The 15,467-nt window shown below is 35.0% G+C and overlaps 2 protein-coding genes and 1 pseudogene across 2 annotated transcripts; all 3 read left to right on the top strand.

The window, feature by feature from the left end:
- The first annotated feature begins 1,810 nt into the window (after positions 1-1,810).
- Positions 1,811-6,016, top strand: LOC123006182. Its single transcript, XM_044400463.1, has 3 exons — positions 1,811-1,972; positions 3,181-3,256; positions 3,309-6,016. Exons 2-3 carry the CDS (start codon positions 3,200-3,202, stop codon positions 5,109-5,111), a joined length of 1,860 nt encoding a protein of 619 aa, XP_044256398.1. The 5' UTR covers positions 1,811-1,972; positions 3,181-3,199; the 3' UTR covers positions 5,112-6,016.
- A 3,373-nt stretch (positions 6,017-9,389) lies between these two features.
- LOC123006705 lies at positions 9,390-10,542 on the top strand (annotated as a pseudogene).
- Positions 10,543-10,754: 212 nt separating this feature from the next.
- Positions 10,755-15,457, top strand: LOC123006568 (transcription factor Ken). Its single transcript, XM_044401148.1, has 4 exons — positions 10,755-11,172; positions 12,726-13,067; positions 13,115-13,435; positions 13,481-15,457. Exons 2-4 carry the CDS (start codon positions 12,756-12,758, stop codon positions 14,546-14,548), a joined length of 1,701 nt encoding a protein of 566 aa, XP_044257083.1. The 5' UTR covers positions 10,755-11,172; positions 12,726-12,755; the 3' UTR covers positions 14,549-15,457.
- Positions 15,458-15,467: the final 10 nt, after the last annotated feature.

Raw genomic sequence — 15,467 nt, 5'->3', positions numbered from 1 at the left:
CACTTGTACAATTCTACGACTGTGGAAGAACTAATACACACAGTTTTAGAGAAATCTGGGCCACGTCCGCATCCGGATTCTATGCACTGTCCACCGACCTTGAAATTGCTTACTAGATCGATTTTTGACGGATTTTTCACCGACTTTCTACTGTCTTTAGTTCAAACCGCCGTAAATATAGTTCAGCATAACATAAACATAATAAAACATTGTGTTCCGAATTTTTGATTTATCAACACAATAATAAATCAATTTTCATACTTATTTGTTATTAACATCTTTTTTATTTTATTGATAACATTTGCAATTTTCATAAAAATAACCCTGCCCATTTTTCAATCTGGCTCAAAAAATAGAAATGCAACAAAACATTTTTAATTAATAATTGCCTAGTTATTAAGTGGGTTAAGCAATGGACGACTATAGATAATTGTATTTAAAAAATCTCAAGAAAAACTAGGTAAAGTTTAATTGAAGCCTCATTATGTAAAACGCTGGAGTATTGTTTGAAACTTGCGTTTCGCCCAATATTTTTCTGAATCTGTTTTTCGCTTCGAAATAAAATAAATTCAATGTTGGAAAAATCATGAAGGCATCTAGGACACTAGCATGAGTCAAACCAATTATTTTCTACATATTATACCTCCAGAAATAGACAATTAACCACTTTTTCTATTGTGTATTGTATTAAATTTAAACCGCAGCTCAGGAAGTGCCGGAATTGGTTATTGTATAAGAATGGTCGACTAACTAGAAATTTTAAAATAGTATATATCAATGTACGTGTAATATGCATCACCGTGTTTAAATTTCACATGTGTGAATTAATTCATTTCTTTCACAGCATAATATCACTATTTTCTCATATCCGGGTGCATTGATATGGGTCCCCGATTGTACCACGAGTGAAAGCTATATGAGTAAGACAAAATTTGCGTCATTCAATTTTCCATAAGGATAGAATCCCGACAATATGCGTAATATTTGTCATATGGGTAAATAAAATTTCATTAAGCAATAGCTATTACACTATCACTAAATGCAGGTTGGCGTGCTATTCATAACTGGTGATAATAGATTTCAAGTTTTTACTGCTAATATCTTTAAAGACAAACATACACAACTACATTTAGACCAAAACACGCAATATTTTTTTAAACTGGTGAAAAATATTTGATTGCAAAAACAGTTAATTTGGACCGGGAGTACTGTTATTAAATAATGAAACACATTTCATTCATATTCGAATGTAATTACTCATATATTTTACGAAAAGATAATTATATCGGTCATTTTTGTCTTTAATATTTAAGTGAATTTAGTTCCGTTTGAGTAAAATCTAAGAAGTTCCGTTACGGTATTAATTAGTTCATATTGCTCTGATTTTCATAGAGCATTGGTTGTCGGTGGTTTTTGGGGTGTAACGCTACTATATACATATCCATAAGACGCGGCTAAATAACTGAAGATATTTCGAATGTATCTCCAAATTGTGCAAATATTTATTAAGTACTTTTTTTAATTAAATTCTAGTTATTCAATAATAGAATATCTCTAGGGACGAATTTTGGGAAAATTCGAAAGAGTAATTGCTAAATTCCGGGTGAAGCCGGCGTCCGGCAGGCCGAACGAAAGTGATTTGCATGTGGCGTCATCGGCGTCAAATTTTGGAATCCGTTTACAAATAATATCCAGGTGTTTTCACAGAAACTGAACAACTAAGTTCTTCAGAAAGCCTCAGCAATGCTCCACTAGTGGTTCTTCATGAGAGTGGGGACCAACTTTCACGTCAATATAAAACCAACGGAAGAATTTAAAGTGTATTACTTTTCACCCAACTGTTGTAGTTAATGTGTTGAGAAAAATTGTGGACTTGAGAGGGATTGCAGTGTTAGTGTTTAGTGATCAGTGATTAGGATTTATGACTTTTTTATTTTTGTGTTAATCTGATCGACAATTTCGGATTAATAAAGTAAGTAATGAAAAGTAAATTTACGTAAAAAGTGCAGTGGATGAGTTTTTCTGGAAATGTTGTTTCCGGATTTTAATGAAACTGCATGTATTGGTGAAAGGATTTTTTGATATGAGCGCAACAACCCCTGCAAGTGATAATGACATAAGTGAGTTAGTATTGAGCTAATTAAAAATGTAACAAATTATGATTGCTTAGGTTGCTATAATATCTCTCTGTGTAAATGATGCTTTATTGAGCACACAGTGGAAATGAAAGCAAGGCAGTATGTCAATGGACTTGCCAGCCGCAGACTTAGCTTAACACTGACGACACGAATAGATGCCATCGTAAACATGCTAATTATTCATCGATTATTATTACTATTTGTTATTTCACATAATTGCTTACTTGATGAAAAATCCACACTTTGTAGTATTGTTATCGTCACGAAAGAACAATTTTGAAACTTTCAGTAATTTTCAAGTGTTTTGAACCACCGTTCAACTCTTTGCCGAAAAACAATAAAAAAGAGAAAACCATTTAATTAAGTATACAGAATAAACAATAGCGTCAACCATAACGATTATTCCGAAAGTTTCTTTCATACATTTTTTTCAATTCAGAACATTGTTTCAGACTTTAGCTAATGACAGAAATTATAATTTTACATTTGATGAAAAGAACAGGTTGTATCATCATGTACATACATACATACCAAATTAGAACGGCGCGAATGCGTATGCCACTTTCTAAGAGTTTAGAGAAATGTCGGTCGTCGGTGGTCGCTGATGATGAGAAATAGATAATTCCTTGCTCCGGTACATCGGTATTTGCATTTCTCTTGCTGTTTATTAGAACATACTTATTATAAAATAGATGTAACCCAATGTCGCGTGTCTCAAGATTGAGTAACACAGTGTCAATGCTTTTTGTTATTGATGATACTTAATTTTTTTTTTTGATAATACATAATTGATAATAAATGGTAATAATAATTCGTTGAAGGGAAGGGTGGGATAATAAATGATCGAAGATGGTCTTCGGATGTATGATGCGGGATGCTAAACTGTGCTTGCAGAGTATGTCAGTAGGTCATAATCTGTCAGGTGCGGAGGAAGTGGTGAGGCAGCAGTTGAAGCGAACAGCTTTGAAACGCTCCGTATTTTGTAAAATAAATTGCTATTAAGAGGATAGATATGTTTTGACGGGTAGTTTATTGGTTTCAGAACTGGCACACCGAATACGATGACTGTGTCATTAAAACTTTTCACCTTTGGGATATTAACCGGACTGATTTGGACGGTGAGTGAATGTTTTCACTTGTGTCGGTAATTATGTAAATTTTGTTATACAGGAGATACGGTGTGATGCTCCACTTTCCGATTCGGCGTCTTTACCTTTAGAGCATAGAGGTGTGTATGGGCCCCCTTTATCAGGTCCGGGGTATGCGCCACCGGCGATATTACAAGGCGGTGGAGGAGGATCCTCGGATGATCCTTGGCCTCTAGCAACTCCTGACATGCCTCAAATAAAACATTTACAAGTGCAGTGTGAAAAGACACATATGCGTGTCAACATTGAATTTGATCGTCCGTTTTACGGAATGATTTTTTCGAAAGGATTTTACAGTGACCCACACTGTGTTCACCTCAAACCAGGCACTGGACATTTGAGTGCAACGTTCGAAATATTTCTAAACAGTTGTGGGATGTCCTCATCCGCAAATCACAATGCGGGTAATTATGGAGGTCCAACACCTAGTGGTAGTTACGTGGAAAACACCATTATTATCCAATATGATCCTTATGTACAAGAAGTGTGGGATCAAGCTCGCAAACTACGTTGCACTTGGTACGATTTTTACGAAAAGGCGGTCACGTTCCGACCATTCCAAGTGGACATGTTGCATGCGGTCACAGCTAACTTCTTAGGTGATAATTTGCAATGTTGGATGCAAATCCAAGTTGGAAAAGGACCTTGGGCTTCGGAAGTCTCCGGAATCGTCAAAATCGGCCAAACAATGACTATGGTTTTAGCCATCAAAGATGATGAAAACAAATTTGACATGTTAGTACGCAACTGTGTGGCTCATGATGGAAAACGAGCCCCTATTCAATTAGTCGACCAATACGGATGCGTTGTGAGACCGAAAATTATGAGCAAATTCCAGAAAATTAAGAACTTCGGACCATCGGCTTCCGTTGTGTCATTTGCATATTTCCAAGCTTTCAAATTCCCCGATTCCATGAATGTACATTTCCAATGTGTCATCCAAGTCTGTCGATACAATTGTCCTGAGCCCAAATGCGGAAATCACGGTCTAAGTCTGAGCAGTGAATATGGACCTCCTCCACTAGGAAATTCTCTTGGTAGTGGAGACTTCGGTGGTCACGGCGGTAACATTAACGCCGAATACGCTTCTCAGTCTCTTTCCGAATACGGCGTTCCTCCGGCATTTCCAGACCCTAGACACCCCTCAGGTCCAACTGGCGCTTACTCTGATAACAATCCTGATGTTGTACCTGCACCACAGTCTCAAATCTCATCATCTTCAACATCAAATCCACCAAACTTGTCATCACCAGCTCCGCAAATTTCCGCACAAAGTAGCAGTGATATTCATTTGCCACCTCCACCGCCTCCGGGACACCACGGAGTGTACAACACAGTGAAACGAAAAAGTAGTGTTCCTGAAGAGTTTGAAGGAAATTTAGCAACTCTCGGAGGAAGGCCCCGGTCTGTTGAAAACATTCCGGCCGAATTGCAAGGTGCAAGAAAAAGACGCAGTCTTGAATCTATAAACATTGTTGTTAACCATGTTTATAAACGAGAAGCTCAAGAAATGACTGACGTTAATACTAGTCGAACGATTCAAGTAGTCGCCCCCGGTGATGTCAATTTCGCACTAAACCCATCACAAAGTAACGAAACTGTAGTCATTCAATCGGCTTCGTCGTCAGACCCAGAGACAATTTGTATGTCTGTTCCAAGCTTTGTAGCTGGATTAGTTATGCTTCTTTTGGTACTAATTGTTGCTAGTTTAGTAGCTGCATTTTTATTTGTTCGCGTTCGGGCTATTGATCGAAAAGGCATAGCAACGGTCTTTGCAGGAGCTCGGGCATATGATAACGCCGAGTTTGTGAAAGTGGCTAATTGACAATCTATATAACAAATCAGCAAAGGTACATTCCGAAGATTCCAAAGATGTTCAGGTCAATCCAGTGATTGTGCGTATGAATCTACCGGCCAATGTGCGGTCATTTTTTCACCCTTCCCTCTCACCCCCTTTCTCGAACTGTTTTCAACATGACGTTTCTTTATCATTTAAAGATATTTCGTTAATTATTTATTATCTCATTAAACACTTGTGCTCACAAGCGGCGCTTGACGCCGTTGTCAGCATGACCTAATGTTTGTTATTATTTATATAATACTTAGGTTATTTTTTTATTAAGTACTTAGGTTTTGTCATTTATAAACCAGAATAAGTGTAATTTAACACTGTATAATGTACTACTTGAGAGTATGATTGTAAGATATTTGTTTGAAAAACATATTAATTATTTATTAATATTTCTAAGTTTATTTTGCTCATGTTAGAGCAACTGTTTCCACTGCCCCAGACATACTACATCAACAGGTGCAGAAACTAGTCTTGTAGTTAGAACATAGTCTTCATGTAAATACATATTTGTATCAAAATACTCAGAATAAAAGTAAACAAATTTAATTATTCAAAATGAAATTTTTAGATTCATATAAAAATCAAATTAAGACATCATGACACCCACATTTTAAAACTACAAATGCTTAAAGTAACATTTAACACCATTTAAATGTAAAGGTTTGTTAAAAAATGTAAATATAGGTTCTTTATCGCAAAAAGAAAACATTTCTTTTTAATTAAAACCACAAAAAAAAGAGAAATGATTTTCAAGGACAGGGACAAATTAAATGTGGCCGCTGAATTCTACTTTTTAATAGAAAAATATTTATTTTAGTACTAGATATAAAATATTGTATGTATTGATGAGGACTCATAAAAACAATTTCAAACTAAAATTTTGTTTTTTTTTTCTCAGAATTTATATCAACATATCAAATGATAAAATATTACGGATCTTTTAGCACAGTTATAATTTATAAATTATACATATAGGTATGTACATATTTGAACTTTCACTCTTGCTCCATAATACAATAACCTAAATTTAAAAATATGCTAAAAAAATAATTTTTAATTAGCTACTTAAACTAAATTTCCAAAAGCTACTTTCAATATTCATAATAATAAAAACGCAAATATTATTTTATGGGCTTCCCACAACCTGAATACCATTGGCACACTTTTAGTGTAGGCAACACAAAATGCGCGTGCTTGTAGTGCGAACTCTAGTGGTTATTTCATTAAATGTTTTGTTAATACAAAGCGGATACATAAGAGGTCGCTCAAATTGAAAAAGCAAATAATTTTTAAACATTCAAATAAGTGCAAAAATATTATGAATTTTACAGTAAATTACTTGGCGAATGTATTAGTTAATGTAATAAATAATAAATTCAAAATTATAATCTCCTATAAGACTAAAAATGCAATTTATTTATACAAAAAATAAAAAAAAATGTTAAAATATGTAAAAGTTGTTTTTATGATTTTGTTCATCAGAAAGATGTGTGATCCAAAAATATGAGTAGCCAATAGTACATTATATTTATTTTCTGCAGATTTAAAAATAATCTGAAAATTTTCATTTTGATCTATTTACGTAACCATCAGTTATGTCGTTTGTTGAACGAGTTTTTATTTAGGTTGTTCCAAGATAATATTTACAGCCTGATAATTATTACCAAACTTTACCAAAAGATGTAATTCAAACAAAACAAAAAGCGCGTAACAAGGTTTAAGAAAAAAAGAAATGGACCATGTAAGTAAATAGGTAGGTACTGTAAAATTCAGTAAAAATACCTGCGGATATACTTAGCATTGAACCACTATTTTTTTCATTTTGTATTATAAAATTAATAATTTGATCGTTTATAAATTGTTTCGGATTCTTATTATTTATAAAGCGAGAACACTCACAAATCTTGTTTATTCAAGGTTGAAATTTAAATTTAGAGAAATTTATAATTTCAAATGTGACATTGAAAGCTTTTTTGATAGGTATTATGAAATGAAAAACAGCAGTTGTTTCTTAAATAAATATTAAATATTTCCTGAGTAAAAAAATGAAGAATGCGTTGTTATTTGTAAAAGTATAGTTAACGACTTCCTCAAATGTATTCTGTAGGAGTCATTTCGTTAATTTCGTATGTATTTATTGAGTGCAATAATTAAAAAATGGCGCACCAAGTAGACATGTTACATCCACAGAGATAAAATACTTGGAGTATGCTGACACCAAAACACATTGTAACCTTCATTATTATGAGGTAATAGTAATACAATAACACATTATCTATTCTGCTTCCATTTTCTGCTACAATTTTACATTAGGTGCCAACAGCTCATAAGACTCAAATATTTAAATTGTTGCTAATAAATATTTAAATAAAAGAGAATGCTGACAAGATTCAGTAAAAATAACTTGAACTTTTTTGAACGGAATCCAAACATGGCTCAAGGTTCTTTCTAAACAAAAGTGTAAACTAAACATTCACTTACTACCTTGATGAAATTATATATAGTTTAAAAGACAGCGTACTAGATGTTTTGCTGTTTTATTCAATATTTGCTTTGACGATTACCGCAGACTATTATCTTTTCAACATTCTACATTTTGTATAGCTTAATCATTTTAATAATTAGCCTGCATATTAATCACAAATATTCGCAATCCGATAATAATTCTATCAATTTTTCAGATAATTAAACGTAAAGGAACGGAAAATACTTAATCACGTACAACTTAATCAAAAATTCACATTATATGTATATTAATATATTGTGCACTGTACATATATGTACATACATCACACACAATATTAAAAAAAGGAAGTTGATGTGGGCTAAAAAAACATTTACACTAAATGTGAATTGGATTATGGTGCTAAGCTAAATAGGTGCTGTTTATGCAGGATAAAACTAATTCAATGAAAATCTCACTTTAATTACACATTTAGTAAACATATTTACTTACTCAGAATTATTTTATTAGTCACGTAATACTAAATAACAAATAACATGCAAGTGTGTGTGCAGCTTGCCCGGCAATGTAATCGTATCAAAATTAATAAAAACAGTAAATTTTGCTAAAAACTATCCTAACAGCCTCAAACTTAAAAAATATTTAAATTAATCAAAAATCAAATTTATACAAAGTGCAAACACTTAATTAAAACCTGATGATTTTTATCTTAAGATATTAATCAAACTTTTTATTGTATTAATTGAGCGCGGTGCGTTTGTACAGAAGTATGGAAATTTTAGGTAAAAATAGTTCTGATTTCTTCTTCCAATGAATTTCTTTTAGTTTAGTTTAATTTTTTAGGCAAAGGACACTGAACTACTGAACACTAACTGATCTGAGATAAAAACGGGAGCAAAGTTTAAATTTCGAAGCTAAATAGTAAATAGGAACTAATAAAGCAAAAGGTCTAGGTGTAGATGAGGGGAACAAATGGATGACTCGCTGACAATCCCAAGACTTCCAGTGTAACTAATCTGTATGTTAAACTTCACCTTATTATTTAAATTTAAAACAGGTATATAATAAAGATTACGTAATTACTACAGATACCAAATAGCATTTCAGAGAAAGTGAACAATTGCACTAAAAGCCAAAACTAGCAAATTTTATGATTTTTTCGACTTGGTGGAGGTTAAATTGATGTGAGAAAGTTTCAATAGTGAAATAAAATTATGACATAATTATAAAATTTGGTTTAATTTTTGAAACTCGCTTTACTCTGTATGAACGCATACATAATACCTGTTCACAGATACTTTCACCCAAACCAAAGACGTTACAGTATTATATAACAGGTGTGTGTACAACGAGAAAATAGTTTTGATCTTATAGGTACTTTAATTTACAAAAAAATAATAGTAATATCCCAGCAGAAACTTTGTTTTTCTATTTTTTAACAAATGGACAATGTTTGCAATGAGAAACAATGACGAAGCGAAGTGTAATGTTGCACCAGATACACCTGTTATCTTCGATACGACGATCCATTTCACTTTTTATGAAAATTTGTAATCGAATAAGCAAAACATAATTAAACAATGCAAGGATTACATTATTGCAACAATTTTAGAAAAGACATGAGACCACGTATCCACACCACATCTATTCGATTTTTTAAGTGATATAATAGGTAATTAAGTAGAATTGTTGCGACAAGGTCGCAGCACAAATTGTTGTTCGGACATTATTATAATGTTGCTTGGCGATTATAATTATAATTTTTACCTGAGAGGATCAAGTAAGTACAAAGTGATTTGAGGCGAGGAGAGCGGATGTTCAAAGTTTCAAGGATGCTTTATCCTGCAGTCTCGACTCGACTTATGTGCGCGGTTCTAGTTAACAATTACCATGTGACTACCGACCCATATCCAATTATGTAAAACCTCCAACCTCCAAGTTTATATTATGTATTAATGGTCCTTAAAAAATTAGCTTTCTCATATAGGTACAATAATTGATATCAATACTATAACAATATATTGGTGTCTGTCTGTCTGCTAATTGTCCCTAAAGATGTTGTGTTGCGCTGTTTTTGATGTTGTTTGTAGCCGTGTCAGTTCAACCAAGACCACTTTCACTTCCCTACAAAGCGGAGACCTTGAAGGTTTAAACAGGTAAAATCAGTCTCGAGGACAACCGAACCAACTACACAAAAAGATTCATTACTTAATAACGCTAAACATACATGAATAATGTACAATTTAACGTACCTATCTCCGGGTTATTAGAAATGAGAATGCAAAAATGATGCCGGTAATTTGAATGATTGAAGAAGCACGGATTTTGCTTATTGTAGTTGGTAATTAGTTGGTCGATGGGACTGGTTTTATGTCATTATTCATTGTGATGTGTCATAAAGTCTTTGGAGGTCGAATTCTACATTTAAGGTCCAGTTTCAGACAGACATTACGCGATAGTGAAAGTGCTACGCTATGCCTACTTTCCCTCGCTCACATAACGTAATACTAACATAACAATAGATGCCTATTACAGGAATGCCATGGCGCTTGAATTATGTTTGTCTTTCTTCTCCTAGACATTTTGGTGGGTATGTTTGATTGAGATAAATGAGGGATGAGTCAATGGGACAAAACGAGGCGATTTAGTTGTGATTAGTGACCAAAAATTGGGCAAAAAGATGAAAAAAAGCAATAGGTCTTTCTATTTCTAGCGGCTGCTATTTCATCGATATTATACAACCGTTCCCCCCCTCGGCTCTCGGCAGTCGGTATTGTGAAAGTCCGGTTGTGGCCCCTGTTTGGGCCCCGCTCGCGACGAGTCTCCTTGGCGAAGCCGGTGAAAGCAATTGAAACGGTCTCTGCAACAGTCGAAGTGACGAATGCAGAATTACACCATCCGTTTCTAGCGTACCTATTCTGTAACTAAAATAGCTTCTATGGCGAAATTTCGTGTCACTTTGCCAAAGATTCGAAATAGTCCGGGAGAGCAAAAATGCGCTAAATTACGCGCAGTCGCATGTCTAATGTCTACAGCTTACGACCTTGAAAATGAGAAAGAGAAGTTACAAGTGAGCTAGCAATAGGAAAAAACTTGTGATGTAGTGGGGAGCCAAGAGAAAAGAGGGGAAAGTAAAGGGAGAAATTAAGAGTTAGTAGTATTACGTTTGAACCCAACCCGTGAGCAAAGCTGATGGTAATAACTTTTTCGCATCAAAGCGCAACTTTTTGAGGGTGGCAGTGATCAAATAGCGTCGCGCAAACACCAAAAGCTATTTTAGGGCTTGAGGAAACTTGCTTCAATAAGCACCGTTGTGTTGTGGTGTTGTGAAGGCTCGTGTTCGTTCACTTTTACTTTCATTTGTGGCGCAACACAGTGTTTGAGAGTCGTGTCCCAAAAATATAATTCACTCAACGCGAAGGCTGGCGACCGATCAAACACGGTGGAACAATTTTAATGTGCATGGAACGTTCGAATTATGGTGCGGTGTGATTGCACATCTTCTGGTGCTCGCGACTGCCCTACGGCGACCACAGTCGCGAGTGCCTTTTAGGACTATTTATTCTCTGGGTAAGTCACGCATCTATTTCCATTATTTATCTTTTCCATTCAACTCTAGGGGAAATCCTCACGCGCAACCTGTTGCTCTTGCTACTCCATACGCTGACTTAAACATATACACGCGCATTGTTTCAGCGCGCCTCGTGCTGTTTTCCAACTAAACGAATAAAACGATAACTACTTTCAATTTTCGAATTATGCAATGTACTTTTCTATTCATTTCAATTACACCATAGATTTCATTGCCGCTTCACCGCAGCTACAACAAATATAATAACTAACTACTAACTGACACTAAAAATCCAACTACAAGAACTCAACACAATAATCTTCATTCCCCTCTTCCGCTGTGATCACAAATTCAAAATTTTTTAACAGCTAAACTACACTTTTTGATCTTAGAACTCTTACTTTATAATTCAAATCAAACTTGCTAAGTACGGAATTTCGGCCACTAAACGTTGCACATATTTTACTGTTGCAGAATGATACAATAATTGTATAGTCATTAATTATGCAAAGAAAAGAAATTAAAGATCATTTTAACGGGATTTTAATTTAGATACTTGACGCAAATTGGCTATTTGCAGAAAAATTTTACACAATAATTTAGTTGAATATTGTTAATTGTATTGTTTCAACTATCAACACGGGTGTTTGAATAAAAATTCGAAATAAGGGATGAAAATCGATCAAATTAGTGTGAAAGCTGTTTGTGTAAGGCCAAAGTGGTCTTGAGAGAAATTGCTATAGCTATAGCTCGGACCGACCGTGACTATTGTGTGATAGAGGTAGAAGAAAGACGAGCACCCAGTTTCATGGCTACAGAAGTGTTAAAAGTATTACATTATCCCATCAAAATACAAAAATAGATATGCGTTATTAGCATATTATGATGTAAAGAGGTGTCGGAAATTAAGCTGAAAGGAAACCGGTAACAGTTACAAAAATTAAAATTTTTGGTTAAATTCTTTCTTTATTAATTAATATAAAGTCGCAAACAAAAAATCGTTTTTATTTTAACTAATTTAAGAGTTAGAAGTTGGAAAAAATTTGTTACTCCCGCTTATAATTTGAAAGTCTGAACTGGTCCAATGGGTTTCAAAAAACAGAAAAATTTGACAGCTAAATGCCGTTTAGGCTTTTGCGCCCATGAACTTGGACTGTCGTCGGTGATCTTAAACTTCAATCACAATGGGAGAAATTTTGTGAAGGGCCAATTTTATTTATAAAAATATAGTTGCTTATTCTGCTTCAGTTCATTCATAGAAACTTCAATGCTATTTGTAAAGATTTTTTATCCAAACACCCTTTGTTAGAATCACACGTCTTTATTTGATATGTTTTCATTTTTACATGATCTATTGAGATTTTCCCCGTATTGCGGAATGAAATTGTTGAAAGTATAATCAAAAAGCGATTGTGGATACAATAAATGAACACCTGTACACTTAGGCGTGCCCTCGCAAATTCAATAAAGTTCGCGTCTGCACATAAGAATGTTGTTTACCTTTAAAAGTAATTTTTTGAGCGAATCACTTGAAATTCTAATCTGATTTTAGGTTGTCCTTGACAAAATTACTAAAATCGCCATGTACTCTGAGGAACAGGATTCCCACGGCTTATTAACCTTGCATTATGGCAAACATCATGCAACTATAGTGGACGAAATTAAAACTTGTTTTGCCTCTGAGAACTTTGCCGATATGACATTCGTATGTGACGATAAAACAACTTTAAGCGCTCATAAATTAATAATGGCGGCAGCGAGTCCTTTAGTGCGACGCATTCTTGGAGAGAGCGCCCATGCTCACGGGCCCAGCGTTGTGCTCATCCCAGGAATAAAAAGCTGCCACCTCCGACACTTGCTCGATTTTTTATACAACGGGCAAGCTTGCGTTAAGGTAATTGATGGCGGAAAAAAAATCGATTTTATTAGCCAAACTTTCAGTCTAGCGAATTGGATAGTATACAGGAGTTGTTCGAACTATTGCAAATTAAATCGGACATGTGGCAGTCTTCGTCGACCGAAGAGGCCAAATGTCAATCCGAACCCGACAACAGTTACGACAATCCAGACTTGATGGTAGTTAAAAGAGAAACGGATGATGATGAAAAAGAAGAAGGCGAAATTAAAGACGATGAAGATGACACTTTGGACGAAAATAATATTTCGGAAGAAGACGGCTCGTCACCAAACCCAGTGAATCTATCTTTGAACACAAAAAATACCGATGAAGAAAAAGATATCGATGACGATAACAGTTCGGAGGTAAGTTGATTGTGAATGAAAGACAGTTATATAATTTTTCGATAGCAACTAGAAAAGAAGAATTCTGATGTGTTAAAAATCGGACAAACAACTGTAAAAATAGCTCCAAAAGTCCACGAATTGTCCCAGTTTCACCACCACCGAATGAAACGCAAAAGTATGTATATTGAACCCATCGACTTGAAAAATCAAGAAGAACTTTCCCAATTGAAACCACCAATAGCTGACCAAAAACTGATCTCGTTGGTGCAAAGTCCAGACAATTACGTTGTCACCCCTCACCGCAAACGCAGACCTGGTTTCCATAATTCTCCGGCACAAAATCCACCATTTGTTCCTTTTTCGCCGTCTTATATCGACGATGCCGTCCATCACCAGCATCACAGATACAAGAACTTACCACCTTTAATAGCAGCTCACCATCCTTTATCGCTGTCCGCGCCTCCGTTTCTAGTGGACAGAATCCATACTCCAACGCCGGGACAGCACTCCGATACCGTGGGGCCCCCGGACAACGTCGTTGTCAAATACAGGCCCCCTAGTGCGGATCAAGGCGTTACTTCTGAGGCGTACCAGAATTTTGAACACACTTGGGGCGCTTGGTCGCTGTGCCAAACTCAAGTGAATCCGTCTTCGAGTAATGAAGATTCTCGCGATCCACCCGCGTCATTTTCAGTTGGTGGTGGCGGTAGTGGTAGTGGTGGCGGTGGAGTTTCTAGTGCCGGTGGTGGCGATACTGCGGAAAGTTCGTCACATGCTTCTATCACCACGAAGCAAGTACTTCCGACAGTGCAAGTTCGGGAATATCGGTGTGAGTACTGTGGGAAACAGTTTGGGATGTCGTGGAATTTGAAGACGCACTTGCGAGTTCACACAGGAGAGAAACCATTCGCGTGTCGGTTGTGTGTCGCGATGTTCAAACAGAAAGCACATTTATTGAAACATTTGTGTTCGGTGCATAGGAACGTTATATCATCAAATGATGGGAATTCTGGACGTTTTAATTGTTGTTTCTGTCCGTTGTCGTTTGAATCTTTACCCGAATTAATTAGGCATTTGTCAGGACCACACAATAACTTACTTCTAAGTAAAAACATGCACGAGCTTAAATAACATTCCATTTACCGATTGCATGAGGTCGTACATGATGGTTATAGAACGACCACATCAATTTCGATTCGTTGAATTGTGATATAATTAATTGATATAATCCCAATAGTGCCTTTCCTATGAACATAATGCGTAATTGTAATGTAGCTCGGCAACCCTCAGGGATGTAGTCTTTAGTTTTAGTCCTGGGAACAGGCACTAAAGCAAGGGGACCTGTCGTGCTTGGAACTTGACCGATGCCTTCCTTCATTATTGTTATAATTTTATTAATTAGTAGAAACAATCTCAACCGTTCTTGTGTTCAATGATTATCGTACTTAGTGCTATGCGTGGTGTGTATGACAAATGATTGCAATTATGTATATATGTATTTTTTTTTCACAGAAAACAAAATGTCTGTTGTTATATACATCACAAGTGGATGCATATTATACAGTAGATACATTTACTAGAAATGCTGCATATTAATACTTTTTTGTTTTTCTTTCATGCATTCGTCCAAAGCATTTATAGTTTATGTATAACAGATTGTATAATTTTTTTCCGATTTATAGTTTTTACTACAAAACTGAAATAGATAAACGTATATTTTTTATATACACACCAAAGAATTAAAAATTAAATTCACTTTAAGCGAATAAAACTCTATATTTAAACTATTCACCTCTTTTAAAAAAGTGCTCTCGGTTTATATTCCGTGAATGGAACAAAGGCCATTAAAGTAGTTTTTGTAGAAAAGATGATATGCAAAAAATACTCAATTTCGCCTTGAAAATTACCAAATGAAAATGTGTTGGCTTACGACTTCATACAAAATGTGGTACAAACATGGTAAAATAATAGTTATGTAAATTTTGTACATAGTAGTTTATAAATAATGTATTTACAAAATAAAATAGTCTTTTTCTAAAATTCGTTTGCA

Source organism: Tribolium madens, unplaced genomic scaffold (genome assembly GCF_015345945.1).
Source record: "Tribolium madens isolate multiple individuals breed KSU strain unplaced genomic scaffold, Tmad_KSU_1.1 Scaffold_2;HRSCAF=44;Tcas5.2_LGX, whole genome shotgun sequence".
NCBI lineage: Eukaryota > Metazoa > Arthropoda > Insecta > Coleoptera > Tenebrionidae > Tribolium > Tribolium madens.
This window is presented reverse-complemented; position numbering and strand designations above follow the sequence as displayed.

What these genes read in the sequence shown, in the direction of transcription:
- LOC123006182 (XM_044400463.1), top strand. Translation starts at nt 3,200, where the DNA reads ATGACTGTGTCATTAAAACTTTTCACCTTTGGGATATTAACCGGACTG. An exon ending in TAACCGGACTGATTTGGACG is followed by an intron (nt 3,257 to 3,308) that starts GTGAGTGAATGT and finishes TTTGTTATACAG; the next exon opens with GAGATACGGTGTGATGCTCC.
- LOC123006568 (XM_044401148.1), top strand. Translation starts at nt 12,756, where the DNA reads ATGTACTCTGAGGAACAGGATTCCCACGGCTTATTAACCTTGCATTAT. An exon ending in ACGGGCAAGCTTGCGTTAAG is followed by an intron (nt 13,068 to 13,114) that starts GTAATTGATGGC and finishes CCAAACTTTCAG; the next exon opens with TCTAGCGAATTGGATAGTAT. An exon ending in ATGACGATAACAGTTCGGAG is followed by an intron (nt 13,436 to 13,480) that starts GTAAGTTGATTG and finishes ATTTTTCGATAG; the next exon opens with CAACTAGAAAAGAAGAATTC.